Here is a 15,508-nt window from a genome sequence, read left to right on the forward strand (position 1 = left end):
TATACTACATGGGCAGAAAAGTCCCGGGATTTTTCAATAGGTGGCACCACTAGAAAATGAACATGACTCATTTCAAGAGGCTCATCTGTCACTAGTTTATGTATGAAGTTTCATGACATTTCGTCCATTCGTTTACAAGCTACAGTCGTTTGAGTGACGCTACTTTCGCCTTCGTAAAAAAAATGGGAAAACAGGAACATCGCATCTTGATCAAACATTGTTTTTTGATGGGAAAAACTTCTGAACAATCATTGCAATGGTTGCAGAAATGTTATCCCACATCTGCTCCTTCGAGAACAACAGTTTATCGGTGGTTTAGTGAATTTAAAATGGATCGTACAAGCACCGAAGACGCACCTCGCTCTGGAAGGCCAAAAGAGGCTACGAATGCGGAAATCGTAAAGCAAGTGCATCGAATCGTTTTGAGTAATCGTAAAATGAAGTTGCGCGAGTTAGCTGAGGCTGTGGGCATCTCAAAAGAACGGGCGGGATACATTTTGCATGATCTTTTAGAGATGAAAAACCTATCGTCGCGATGGGTGCCGCGTTTGCTGACCGTCGACCAAAAACACCAGCGCGTTGATGATTCAACGGCCGGTTTGGCGTTGTTGCGGCGTAATCGAGCGGACTTTTTTCGACGTTTTGTGACGATGGATGAAACGTGGGTCCATTACCATATGCCTGAGTCCAATAGGCAGTCTGCAGAGTGGCTGGAAAGCCACGAAAGCCGACCAAAGCGGTCAAAAGACCAACGCTCGGCCGAGAAGGTTATGGCCGCCGTTTTTTGGGATGCGCATGGCATAATCTTCATCGATTACTTGCAAAAGGGAAGAACAGTTACGGGAGAGTATTATGCAGAGTTATTGGACAAACTGAACGACGAAATAAAGAAAAAACGGCCCCGTATGGCGAAGAAAAAAGTTCTGTACCATCACGATAACGCACCGTCACACACGTCCTTGAAAGCGATGGCCAAATTGGACCAATTACGATTCGAATTGGTTGCTCACCCACCGTATTCTCCAGACTTGGCCCCCAGCGACTATTATCTGTTCCCAAACCTCAAGCGATGGCTCCAGGGAAAGAGATTCAGATCGAATGAGGAAGTCATCGCGGAAACCGAGGCGTATTTCGAAGGCTTGGACGTTTCGTACTACAGAAAGGGCATCGAAATGTTGGAAAATCGTTATACCAAGTGTATCGCCCTCGAAGGCATCTATGTTGAGGAATAAATATAACTTTGCCCAAAAAACACTTGTTTTCATTTAAAATCCCGGGACTTTTCAGCCCATATAGTATAATATACGTGTATATATTATAAAAGATATATTTCAACTTTTATTATAAATAAGTGGAAATCGTTGCTTATAAAATGTAGTTGTGGTATAATTATTATACTTTAACATGACATTTTCTAACTTTACAAATTTGATGCTCAATAATTACGATTTTTAGCTAATTGTGACGGTTTTTATTTGTATGTATGCATAATTATTGAAATGTAAATATAAGTTTTTTAGATCGAGAAAAGTTTTTATTTCCATATACTTACCGTTTTATTAGTTGTGGACTCTTGAACTTGCCACCATTTGCTATGCGTCATTTACGCGAGATATGTTTTCTGTAGCTGAACTAGTGCACACCGGTGCTTGCACTGCTTACACTGACTCAAGACCTAGTGCAGCCAGTTTGGTGAACTCGTGTACTGAGTTTTGTTGCACTGGAACAAAAAACACCGTCGCTGACGCCATTTTGGGTACAGAAAACGCTTTAGTGTACACTTTTTGAACTAGTGCAACCAGTGCAGGAACAGAAAACAAACCTATTAAATTATAAATAAATGAATATTGTTTGAAATAAATCATTATTTCATTATCATTATCTAGTTTAATTAAAAACTATCAGCTTATAATTTCGTTCTGTCTGATCTTCATATTAATCAATCTTTATCAATTTACTCATACTCTCATTCGAACATATATAAATATTCATAAACATATATAATTATGTATGAGATGTGTCCATACATGTTTATACACCCTTCTTTAGTTTGTAAAATTACTTTTTAGTATACTAAAAATAATAATAATGAGAATTCTTGAAAAATGTAAAAGAATTGCTCATATATAGTTGCATATAAAATTATATATATAGTTATATATGAGCAAAATTTTTAAAATTTTTCCAAACTTGATTTTTTCTCAAACAAACAATGCGAAAATAGTCCCATTAATTATTTTTCATGTTTTCTCAATATTATTATTATTTTTAGTACACTAAAATTGACTAAAAAGTAATTTTACAAAAGAAAGATGTATGGACATATTTCATATATAATAGTTATGATTATGAATATTTATACGTGTTTATATATATTTATACATATTAACGTTTAAAAAATTTTTACCGGTAAATAAATAGATAATATAGATGAGTAGATATATAACGTAGACAGGTGATAAATATCGTAAATAGCCAAATAAAAATATAATAAAACATAATAAATAGGTGAATAGATGAAACATTGGAAGATGGATAGATAACATCGATAGGTGAATAGATAATGTAGATATATAAGTAAATATGTAAATAAATAAAATAATGTATACAGACAGATGAGATGTAGAAGAAATGGGAAAGATATGCAGAAACGATGCGAAGAAGTGCAGAACAAATGCGGAAGAGATGTAAAAGAAATGTAGAAGTGGCGCGGAAAAGATGCGGAAAAGGTACAAAAGAGATGCGGAAACGGTAAGAAGAGATGCGGAGAGGTGCAGAAGAAATGCGAAATTATAATAGGTGGGAGAGGTGTGAGAGATGTGGTACCGTTGTAGAAAAAGTGTAGAAAAGGTACATGAAAGATGCCGAAGATACCGAAAGAATGCGAGAGAGGTGCCTAAAAAGTGCACAAAAGGTACAGTAAAAGTTCAGAAAAGATGTAGAACAAGTGTAGAAAAGGTGTCGAAAAAGTGCAGAGGACGACGGCGACGGCGACGGCGACGGCGACAGCGACGACGAATCTGAACGAATAAATGACATAAATTGGGCTGAAAAATATGTGCACATATTCATATTTAAGCATCAAATACACTTATGGATATGATTATTATCTCATTTTAATTGTAAAAATCTATGTTCTTCCCCAATATATGCATTTTTTAATAACATCAATTTGTTTAAACAAAACAATAATTTTTAATTATATAAGCGAATTCATTCCTGTAAAGGATACGCTGTAACGTCTCTTTCATGAGACATGATATTATATATTATTATGTACTACAAAAATATACTTGACGGGAGCCGCTACCGCGTCTCCTGATTGCGTGCCGATATGATTGTCGGACTTTCAACGTAATCAATCTGAAATATTAATAATTTCCTCAAATTTCCCAAATTTAATCTTAAAAAACTGATAAACTTATTGCGAAAAATATTGCCTCGGCCGGGAGTCGAACCCGGATCTCTTGTATTCCGTGCGAACGTCCTAAGTCTTTAGAGTACCGAGACCTCAGCAATATTCTTCGCAATAACCGATATGTATAGAGAGTTACACATTTTTAGGCGAGCATGTATAAACAATAATAAGATTGAAAATAAGACCGTTTATGTTAGAAACATTATTTTAAATACGAAGCACCGTATAGTGGCGCTTCGTATTTAATGTAATGTTTGTTATACGAAAATTGACACGAATGTGCAACTGCGTGTATCATAGTAGGTTTCATATCTGAGACGTGGTAGTACACGGGGCGCGCGGCGCGACCTCTGGTGACTTCGTCGGAGTTCGAAATTCGCTTTAGGATTCCCTTAATAATTAGTCGAAACGTTTATTTGGATTGTATCTTAACTAGAATTATTAAATAATTGTTAAATAAAAATAGTTTTTAATTAATGGCGATTAATAACCAGCTTTGACTCATAGACTTTCAATTTTAAAATTTGTTTTAAAAGCAATGTTTTTTCCTAAAAGGAAAGGATATTTTATTAAAGAAATGTTTCTCCTCGAAAGGAGAAAATCTATTATGGACACATATTTCCCTGAAAAAATTTATTTATTAAAGATAATTCGTCCGCGTGATCAACTGCCTTTGATTGTCTTGCAACTCATAAATTCGGATATTAATATACCCGGATGTAACCGCCCATACAACACAGTTCTCCTAAAAAAAGATATCCTAAGAACGTCCGAAGACGTTCCTTTCATGAAGAATTGTATGGGATTGATAAAAGTGAGTAGAAATAAATAAAAATTTGATGAAAAAATAAAAGCCATTAAAATTGATTAAATCAATAAATATGAATACATGAAAAAATTCCATTTCTTAATTAATTATCACATTTCGGAGAAAAAATCAATTTGAATGTTTTATCAGAATTACATTGAACATTTTAAACATTTCTACATTTTAAAATTTAATCTGAGGATTTATTTTTCAGGATTAAAAGCTAGCCAATTATCGATATATTTATTATCACAAATTGAAAAAGTACTAATACTTTCTTTAAAAATTAAGAATGATTAATAATTTATTTTTCATTAAATTGGTTGCGGAAGATAGTAACTGAAGAAATTCGAATAGCAATTTTATTAAGAAAGAAATTCCAGTAAACGCGATCTGCTTAATAATTTATTGCTATTTCTACACGAAATATCAAACTCAATTATCTTTTCCAGACCTACCTACGTGGACTTACGATGGCAGCTCGACGTACCAGGCCGACGGTGCCAACAGTGATATATTCCTCTACCCGGTGGCGATTTATAACGATCCCTTCCGCCGCGGTAATAATAAGCTCGTGTTATGTGATACCTACTACAGCGACAAGACGCCAACGAAATCAAACAAGCGGTATCGCGCAAACCAGGCGATGGAGTTTATTAATGATCAAGAACCCTGGTTTGGTATCGAGCAAGAGTATACTCTTTTAGACTTCGATGGTAGGCCACTTGGCTGGCCTAAGAACGGCTTTCCAGGCCCACAGGGTCCTTATTACTGCGGCGTTGGCGCCGACAAAGTGATCGGTCGCGAAATCGTCGAGGCCCATTACAGGGCCTGCCTCTACGCTGGTGTGAAGCTCGCGGGAACCAACGCCGAGGTGATGCCTTCGCAATGGGAATTCCAGGTGAATAATTGAATCGTTGAAATAAAAAAAAAGAGAATACACGCATCCAGCGTTCGGAAACAATTTTTCTTTAACCCTTCCACCACACACGGGGTCCCAGGGACCCCAGTCCCGGTTCGCGCTTCGATTTGACCACCTTAATATTTGAAACGGGACTTGTGGCGCCCTCTATCGATTATTCGACACTACTAGAAGCAGATCACGCGGGGTGCATCCCCGTTTGTTGCTTATGAGGTGAGAAGCAGAGGCAAATAAAAAACTTATGATTTTTTAAGTAGAAAAGGTCATTTTTTCCATTTTTTCTTTCACATTTCCTGTTTTTTTTAACAATGTTAAAAATTTTTTTAATTTTTTTCGACTATTCTACCTTTTTACTTATACATTCAAGACATCCATGAATTTTGCCAATTTAAAATAGTCAAAATTGCTGACGCAATCGCCGCTCTAGCCATTGGGGTCCAGTAGACCCCATGTGTGGTGGATGATTGAAATAGGAGGTGTGTGGTGGAAGGGTTAATAACAATTATAAAAATTATAAAGAAAGAAGGGGATTTTATTATATATTAAGATGCGATCTAATCCGATAACATTATAACAAACGTCGATAGTTTTAACTATAATCAGTATTTGCTCCGAAATTTCTTAAACTGATGTTTGCAAGTTCCAGTGTACTTTAAATTAATGTATCTTTATTTAAAATTAATGCAATTAAACGATTTTTTTATTTTGAATATTAAAATCCAATAAATAAAATTAAAAATAGTAGAAATTCAATCGGGATCATATCGCAAATTTAGTTTGATAATTGTAACTTATCGGAAATTTTATTTACAGACTTTAGGTAACTCGAGATTATAATTTAATTTATAAAGTTCTCTCTGCGGGAAGAAAATATCTCTCTACAAAGAGTCATTATCGTGTCTTTTATTATGGACCCAGGTGGGACCGTGCGCGGGCATCAATGCCGGAGATGATCTGTGGATCGCCCGATTCATTCTGCATCGCATCGCCGAAGAATACGGTGTGATCGTTAGCTTAGACCCGAAACCAGTGGACGGCTCGTGGAACGGCGCCGGTGCTCACACCAACTTCTCGACGAAGGCGATGCGCGGTGATAACGGTATCGCTGAAATCGAAAAGGCGATCGACAAGCTCAGCAAGCAACATCTCAGACACATTCAGGCGTACGATCCGCGCGGAGGGAAAGACAACGAGCGCAGGCTGACTGGCAAATGTGAAACCAGTAATATTCATGACTTCAGTGCTGGGGTAGCCAACCGAAACGTCAGCATCCGCATTCCCCGTGGTGTTGCCGAGGAGAAGAAGGGTTACCTGGAAGACAGGAGGCCTAGCAGCAATTGCGATCCCTACTCTGTCTGCGACGCCCTGGTCCGCACCTGTGTGCTCAACGAATAATAAAGTCACGGCGAAGACACACCGGAGAGATACGCACATACCTGCATACACCCTGGAGCGTACAATTACTTGTAAAACTTAGAAATTCTACTTGTTTTTCTATTTGAAATGGTAATTATTGTTGAATTCATCTTTCGAAAAAGTAACAAAATTTGAAAATTGAAAATCTTAAGAGTGTCGTTCGAGACATCTACAAAATCTACAAAAACAACATTCGCCATTAACGATAAAGCAGAGCATTGTCGAAAAAGAATCGACGTTTGTCGATTATAGTGTTATGAGAATTGATTCAGTTTTCTTTCATTGTTTGCATTATGGATATGATATTATTTATAGAGAAAACAATATTATTGTTTATAGTAAATCATTGATTTGCGATCAATTCTTGAATTGTCAATGCAGTTCGCCGGTCGTATTCATAGACATTCATATAAATATTGAGTATAATTCTAATTGTAAGTCGAGCTTGTAGTTATAAGGCAAGGCATATATGTTACTGTTCAAGTTATCCCATTAAATTCTTTTATAAAGCTCGTCTTTTTAGAAATTTTATAATGCCATTTTAGAAAACAACATGAAAACAATAAGGAGAATGTTTATATAGCTATGTATTATTTGACATGTTATTTGACACATCAGTCCTTACATCTCTTACAGAAAGAAGAATGTTAAAAGGGGCCCATTTTTACCCATAAAGGTGTAAGTAAAAAGGGAATAAAGTTTTTTATAGATTGTAACCTCCTGAAAATACAATAATGTTATAATAAAAAATTCGGGATGGATAGGGTCATAGAGAACATCTTAAAAAGTGAACATAATACGATATATTTAAACAAATTTCAATACACTTGTTTACTTTTCAAGGTGTTTCCCAAATGCCACGAACTTTTTAATAATTTTATCATATTCAGGAGATCGAAATCTACAAAAAAAAACACTATTTCTTTTACTATTTCTTTTACACCTTTGTGAGTAAAAATTGGCCTCTTTTTAACATCCTCCTTTAATACTAGAAGGTAATTATTTATTTTAAATATTAAGAGCACTATTGCTTAGTGTTTTTAATCTTCAAAGTAAAATCATTTCTAATACACTAAATTTCTGTAAGGAATGCATCGAGTTTTTTTTTGTGCGCATGAAACTGCTGAATAATAATGCAGTAAACGAAAGATAAGAGAAAGTCAACTTTTTTAGGAGAAAAATTTAACTATCATTTTCTAATTTGTAGACAAGCTTGTTTTTTAATAAATTCGAATAGATGCGAATTTAAACAGTATCGCGAAATAGTATACGAGCTATATGTGCAATCTCTTATAAATCATACACATTATATACATATTATGCAGAAATGGTAAGTAACGCGTTATTTGTAACACTGTTGCTTTTCTCATTATTACTTTGTTATAATAACGATTTGGTAATGGCGAATCTGTTTTACTGTAACGGTAACATCCAGAGTTGGAAAGTCATTCGATCGTTATTCATACACCGAGTTATCCAACACATTACAAGTAACAATCGTAATGAAACTAAATAATGAAACTAAGTACCGACTAAGTAATGAAAAGTTGCTTTTTACAAATAACAAGTTATAGTTACTCGTTATCGAGTAAAAAAAGTAACAAATTATCATTAAAAGTAATTCGTTACAGTTATCCCGGATCTACAATAGATTTTAAGCTTCATAAGCCATAAGGAATGGACGAATCACAATCACTTATTCCCCTCGCATTCAATTGTAGTTGGTCAATTTCTTACGGCTTAAGACTTAAAACACCTATTGTAGATCCGGATTTACTTACGGTTACTTGAGAAAGTAACTTTTTATTACTTTTTTAAAATCGATAAGCACCAATTACAATGGACGAGTGCCTAGGGGCTTTTTAGCCTTAAATGCTAATATGAGTGACTTGTGTCCAATCAACCGTGTCCAATTATGTGCAAAGTAACGATAAAAATAATTATAAAATTCGTTACCGTTACCAAAAAAATGTAACTACGTTACCATTACAGTTACCAAATACAAAAGTTATACAGTTATCAGTAAAGTTAACAAAAAAATAACTTGTAACTGTAACTTCGTTACAAGTAACGAGGTACTTCCATTCTCTGTGCTCGAGTGACTTTACAACCCTGATATTACTGTTACAGTCATAAAACTTTGCCATCACCAAATCATTATTATAACAAAGTAACGATAAGAAAATTAACGGCGTTACACGTAACATGCGTTATCTACCATTCCTGATATTATGTGCCCAGACAGCACAAAATACTAAAAACATCGTTTTTAGATTGTCTTTTCAGCAAGACGAAAATATGTCTATAAGACATCTTTTAGTTTTGTCGAAAAGACAACTTAAAAAAGACGTCTTTTCGTCATCTTTCTATGGCTGTCATTTTCGCAAAGCAAAAAGTCGACTAAAAGATATCTTTTCATATTGCCGAAAAGACTAGACGAAAAAGACGTCTTTCTATTATTTTGGTACTTTTTATCATTCATTCGCGAGCAGTACACGGGATCGCCACCAGATAGACATGGTGGAGTTCAGTTTCTCGTGTTTGAAAATCATACAGGATAGAATAAAAGGTGCAGCATTATGAGAAATTTTACTCGTGTTCTAATGAACGCTAATAAAATATTTTTTTGTAATCAAGTCCTCAAAGGAGACTATGATGAAAGATAAGGCACATAAGACATGGCAAACATTGCAGGACCCAGAAATGGGATGTATATTTGTCAGTCATGCAATTTCATTTCGTTTTATGTAAAAATTAATTTAGGAATTCGATGTTATTAAACGTTATATGTCCCAAAATATAACATTTAATAAAAACTAAAAGAAATTGTCAATACAACTAAAACTATCTAAAGAAGTCAGCCCGTATTCAGAACACACTTTTATCGATAAAAGCGCACTTTTATCTCTGAAATTCTATAATATACGTGACGTAAAGTATAGTATGTTAGCGTGCTAACATCGTTGTAAGCGCGTTCTGAATACGGGCCGTCATCTTTTAGTTATCATATGGATAAGGCTATAAGATGACTAGCGATGCGACATCTGTCATCTTTTAATCATCTTTTCGTCGACTATATTCTTTCATTAAAATATATCTTTATAACGATTTAGTTATCTTTTAGTCATCTTTTAGACGACTTTGTACTCTCTGGATGTATTATAATAAGTCACTCGATTAAAATGCTCATAACAAGCTGTCATTTGAAATATCTTACATGGTATAAATAGGGTTGGGTAGTGCTAAGTTAAAGGGTTAAAAAATAAGTTAAAAAGTTAATTAACTTTAATTTAACTTGGTTACATTTCAGACTCTAACTTTTTAATTTAATTTAATTTAATCGCTTTATCGATAACTAGTATTAACTTTTTATTTGACTTTTTTGAAGTTTTAACCCACAGACTCAATGCGAGGAGATAATAAGAGTAAATAAAATAAATAAAATAATAAGTGGCTTAAGTTTGAAAATTGTAAACAATAAGGAGCATACAGCCACAACACTTGATGTGTTTAGCTTAAAGTATATATTTCAAAATAAAATTAGGTAAACGTTTCGGTCTAACATGTGACCATCTTCAGTACATTAAATTTATATATTATAATTCAAATTAAAACATCCAAGTGATCAAGATAAAAACATAATAAATATACATATTAAAAAAATTTTTTTCCCAAAAGTTATAGTATGTAACGCCACAAATTTCGTAATCATATGTATTGTCGCAGAAAGAGATGTATTGCGCATGTAGAAAATCTTTATCGTAAAATATTATATATAATAAGAGTATATAATTTAGTAATTTTATGTCCGCAGAGAGCACAAAGTCGTCTAAAAGATGATTAAAAGATGACAGTAAATTGTTATATAAAGATAGCTTTTAGTAAAAGAATATAGTCGAAGAAAAGATGACTAAAAAACGATAGATGTCGCTCTGCTAGTCATCTTATAAGGTGCGTTCCGTATCGCGCATGATGTGCATGATGCATCCATTGTCCTTATTTAACATTTGGTGAGCAACAAAGATAAACGATGCATTATGCGCATCATGCGAGTAACGGAACGCACCCATAGTCTTATCCATATGATACCTAAAAGATAGCTTCTTTGGATATCTTTAAAACTTTTTTTAGTTTTATATTTTTTATATTTCGGCACATATAACGTTAAATAATATCGAATTCCTAAATTAATTTTTACACAAAACAAAATAAAATTGCACGACTGACGATATACATCCCATTTGTGGTTCCTGCAATGCTTGCCGTGTCCTAGGGTACATTCCGTTTCACGCATGGACCGCATGGAACGCAGCGCATCCTATGCGCGCATTAACTCGGTTCTTTTTTCCCATGCGCATGCAGCGCATAAAGAAACGGAACGGATCCTACGCAATTCATGCATACGATTGTAAACAGTCTAGATAAAAAATATAAGTCTAATAGGCATTTGGAATAAATAATACATTGCTGCTTTTTAAAGAATCTTGATGTTCAAGGTTACAAAACTTACGATATTAATTCGGGTAAAAAATTTTTCATGTATGAATATAAAATTTGTATCTACAAACATACATAAAGATGTATACATAATCGTAAATATATATACTTATATATAAAACGTCCATACATACATATGCTCGTACATCCTTCTTCTTTTTGTAAAATTACATTTTAGTGCAATAAAAATAATAACAATAATGAAGACATTAAAAAAATTAAAATGATAATTTTCCCATTATTTCTCTATTATTTTCCCATTATTTGTTTTAAAAAAGAAATCTGGAGAAATGTAAGAAAATTGCTGATAATTTTTTATATGTAAAATTATACATAATTATGTATGTGTATGAGTAATTTTTTTTCTCTAAACTTAACATTTCTCTAAACTTGATTTTTTTCTAAAACAAACAATGCGAAAATTGTCCCTTTAATTTTATATTTTGACATTTTTTTATTATTTTTATTACACTAAAAAACAATTTTACAAAAAAAAAAGAATAAATAAACACACGTGGATATATATAATTACATATGTAATTATAATAATTGTATATAACTTCATATACAATTATATATGTTTATAAATATTTATACATATTTATATATATTTATATACACGAACAATTTTTTACCATATTACTTACTATCAGTTGTTGCTACTATGAATTCAGCGTTGAATACGTTTAATATTTATAATTCATCGTTTTTGTAAACATGAAGTTCATTTTTAAAGAAATGTGGTTTTTCACACAATAATGTCATACAATAACAATAGGGTATATAAGTGGATTCTAATTCCGAATTAAAATCCGCCTATATACCCTATTAATAACAATAGAAATAATTAGTTACTTTTTCCCGCCTAAAATGGCTAACGTAACTCTAAACGCACTATAAACGAGTATTCGCATCCGCCATTTTTACTCCTTTTCTCACTCTCGCTCCTTTTCTCAATTCCTTGCTCTCTCTCTATTCCACCGCTAAACTAAAAAGCTTGAAGAGAGAAAAGAGAAGGTTGAAGAGAGAAAAACAGTGGGGAAAGGAGTAAAAATGGTGGACGCGAATACCTACGTTTCTAGTGCTCTAGTAACCCTCGCGCATAGATATCGCATGGACTGCCTCACCTCGGGAGCTGAGGCAGCCCATGCGCTGTCTTACGCTGCGAGCCGTATAGACATCCTGCCGTTTTTTTTTTCATGCGCGCATGAACGGAGCATGGAGTGAAACGGACCGCCTTCCATGCTCTCCATGCGCATCATACGTGAAACGGAAAGCAACCTTAGTGAAAAAAAAAAGATTTGTTGCCGGCTGTTTTTTCGTACACTACCTATTTTCATCACGAAACATACAAAAATACACGTACCATAGCGTTCGAGTGGGTCTAAGGGGACGCTATGCTCGTCCTAACCTGTCGATTTTCGAATTAAAATGTCATGATTTATTACCGACCAAAAAACGAAGTTCATACAGTAAAATCATGACGTTTTAGTTTACATTTACCGGTAACAAATCTTTTTTTTTTCACTAAAAAATTTATCACTTTAGTTTGGCGGTCCTTTCGATCTATAAAAACGGTATGGCATCTACCTTCCAATTTTTTTAACGTAAACTATCACTAGAAACAAATGCTAGCAGGTAACATATTAGAAAAAAGCAAAAAATTTTTTACAACTTCAATCACACGTCATCAATTTCAAAACCGCGGGAGGTCTGCCATACTTGCGTTTCCTTCATATTTACCTAATAAATGAATTAATGACGGTTTCAAGCGGTAACAAATGGAGACCATTTTTATGTAATCATCTCCCGGACTATCCCCTTTGGAGACTCGATTACACAAAAAAATTTATTAGTGTTCATTAGAACACGAGTCAAATTTTTTTTGTGTTCCAATCAAGTAGTAATTACGGTGTCTGGGATTATTCCTTTTATCCGTATAATTCATATAAATACTTTATTCTCTTAATCATGGGAAAATATTGTCTTTGAAGTACGGAAGTTGATTCAAGAGTACCAGGAAAGGGTAAAATTTGCTAAAAAAAAACCCTGTGACATGAAAAGAGTAAAATTTCTCATAATGCTGTATCTTTTATTCTATTCTGCATGGTTTTCAAACACGAGAAACTGAACTCCACCACACCCATCTGGTGGCGATCCCGCATACTGCTCATGAATGAATGATAAAAACTAAAAAGTACCAAAATAATGGAAAGATATCTCTTTCATGTTGACGACAATACAAAGAGATATCTTTTAGACGACTTTTTATTTTGCTAAAATGACAACTATAGAAAGACGACGAAAAGATGTCTTTTTTGTAGTAAATTAAATTTTTAAGGTTAACTTTAACGTAATAATTTAGTTTTAAAAAAGATGTCTATAAGATATTTTTTCATCTTGCTGAAAAGACTATCTAAAAACGATATCTTTTCGTCATCTTATAGACATTCTTCCGCTTTGTCGGAAAGACAACTTAAAAAAAGACCTCTTTTCGTTATCTTTTAGTATTTTGTGCTGTCTGGGGTCTTTTATATTGTATAATCGTTAGTTGTTAATAAAAAAAACCAACAATTTTATTTAAAAAATTATATAAAACGGTAAAATTTTTTCTTTTTCTCTTTTTTTGGTTGTTTGTTCGGACCAAATTCAACTTTTAACTTTTCAATTACTTTTTTTTATTAACTTAATTTCTAATTCAATTAATTTTATTATGGATTAACTTGTATCTTCACTAAATTAAATTTTTAAGGTTAACTTTAACGTAATTTTTAGTTTTAAAAAAGTTTTTAAAAAAGTTAATTTACCCGACCCTGGGTATAAATGTTAAATATTTTATAGATTAAGCGTTTGTATTATATTTTTACATATAATTTCATATATTGTAGCGAAATATATTGTAATTACTGTGCATTAATCAAATAACGTTTAGAAGAAAAAATACAAAGCAAGTCGTTCTTATTTATCTATCTAAATGTGTAGTGTATTATTATGGAAAGGCAAACAAAATTGCTTAATAAAAAGTTCTAAATAAAATATTTCAAAACATTTCGCAAGTACTTTTTTTATATAAAAACAATGATATAAAGTAGCAAAAAATAAAAATTTTTATAATAAATACTTTTATCATAACTGAATTTATACTCTTATATTATTCTTTACCTCAAGCATCGATGATTTAATTAAAATTATATTCTTTAAACATTATTTTTATTTAAAAATGTACAGTAATTACAAGATTGATACAGTTAATCAAGAAAAAAACTTTTTCTTTCTTCTAAAAATGTAATTTTTAACATTCAAATTGTTATTTTACTTTCAAAATGACATGTTTAAAAAATATGTATTTTATTTAAAATATGTTATTCAATAATATTAAATATGTATTAAAGATATGTTATATTTGACATCCTCGCGTGGAGGCTGTGAATGTTAAAAATATATTTTCGTTTCTAAGGAAATCATATCGGTTCCGACTAAAAATTAGAAATAATTAAGACGAATTCGAAAAAAATAACACAAATCTTTACATGAATTATATTTCCGACTTAAGTTTTGACTACTAATACGGCTCTATAAAAGAGTAGCCGCTGAACTGATTCTGAGTTTCGTTTATTCATATTTGATATGAAAGAATCATATTCAGTGTTTTCAAATTATATGCTTTATTTGCGTAAAGATCACACTGAATTTCGAAGCAGATTCGTTTTTAGCTTTTTTCAACATTAAGTTATTCAATCTATCATCTGATTCTGAGTTTCACAATAGATATTACACGTTGCATTCGATGTAATAAATATAATGTATCAAGGAACGGAAATTTCGTAGGCATCTAAATAGCATGAAATTTAGCCTGCAACAAAATCTGACGGGTAGTTTAAGTGAAGGATGCTGAATAAGCACATTCATCAAATTGAATACATTGAAAAAAATGCTAAATTTTAATAAATATTTATTTCAAATATTTACTTACAGTAAATAAATATTTACTCAAAATAAAAAAATTATACCTAAATTTCAAATAAATATATATTTAATAAATATTTCGTTAGTACCACCGAAACATATTTGTTAAAATTTAGTAAATTTTTTTATGAAATACGCACGTTTTTATTAGAGAGTTAATTAGCTAAGTGTATATATAGTATATTCCATATAATTGGACAAAAATATCGATATTTTCAGATTAAGAATGATTTTTCCATTCAATGTACGTTCTTCGTTATCCAGTTAGATAAAACACGCGATGTCTATGCGAGCATCTCCAAAGGATTGCCTGAGAGTAAGGGCCATGGCACACAAAAAAACTTAAGCAGTAAAACGTAAGCAGTAAGCGATAGACCAATCACAGTAGAGTTCGTAAGGCCATAACAAAGACATAGAGAATGGACTGCGCGATCCGTGTAGTGGTATAGGATATGTTGGTCGAGGAAAATGAGAGAGAGGG

General features: G+C 32.7%; 1 protein-coding gene across 1 annotated transcript; it reads left to right on the top strand.

Moving 5' to 3' along the window:
* The first annotated feature begins 4,790 nt into the window (after window positions 1-4,790).
* On the top strand, window positions 4,791-7,469 carry Gs2 (glutamine synthetase 2). Its single transcript, XM_018510234.1, has 2 exons — window positions 4,791-5,127; window positions 6,067-7,469. Exons 1-2 carry the CDS (start codon window positions 4,873-4,875, stop codon window positions 6,541-6,543), a joined length of 732 nt encoding a protein of 243 aa, XP_018365736.1. The 5' UTR covers window positions 4,791-4,872; the 3' UTR covers window positions 6,544-7,469.
* The last annotated feature ends 8,039 nt before the right edge of the window (window positions 7,470-15,508 follow it).

Source organism: Trachymyrmex cornetzi, unplaced genomic scaffold (assembly GCF_001594075.2).
Source record: "Trachymyrmex cornetzi isolate Tcor2-1 unplaced genomic scaffold, Tcor1.1 scaffold327, whole genome shotgun sequence".
In the NCBI taxonomy this organism is placed as follows: Eukaryota; Metazoa; Arthropoda; class Insecta; order Hymenoptera; family Formicidae; genus Trachymyrmex; species Trachymyrmex cornetzi.

Excerpts from the sequence above, each read along its gene's own strand:
- Gs2 (XM_018510234.1), top strand. The coding sequence starts at position 4,873 with ATGGAGTTTATTAATGATCAAGAACCCTGGTTTGGTATCGAGCAAGAG. Across the intron at positions 5,128-6,066 it reads CTTCGCAATGGGAATTCCAG|GTGGGACCGTGCGCGGGCAT; the intron begins GTGAATAATTGA and ends TTATGGACCCAG.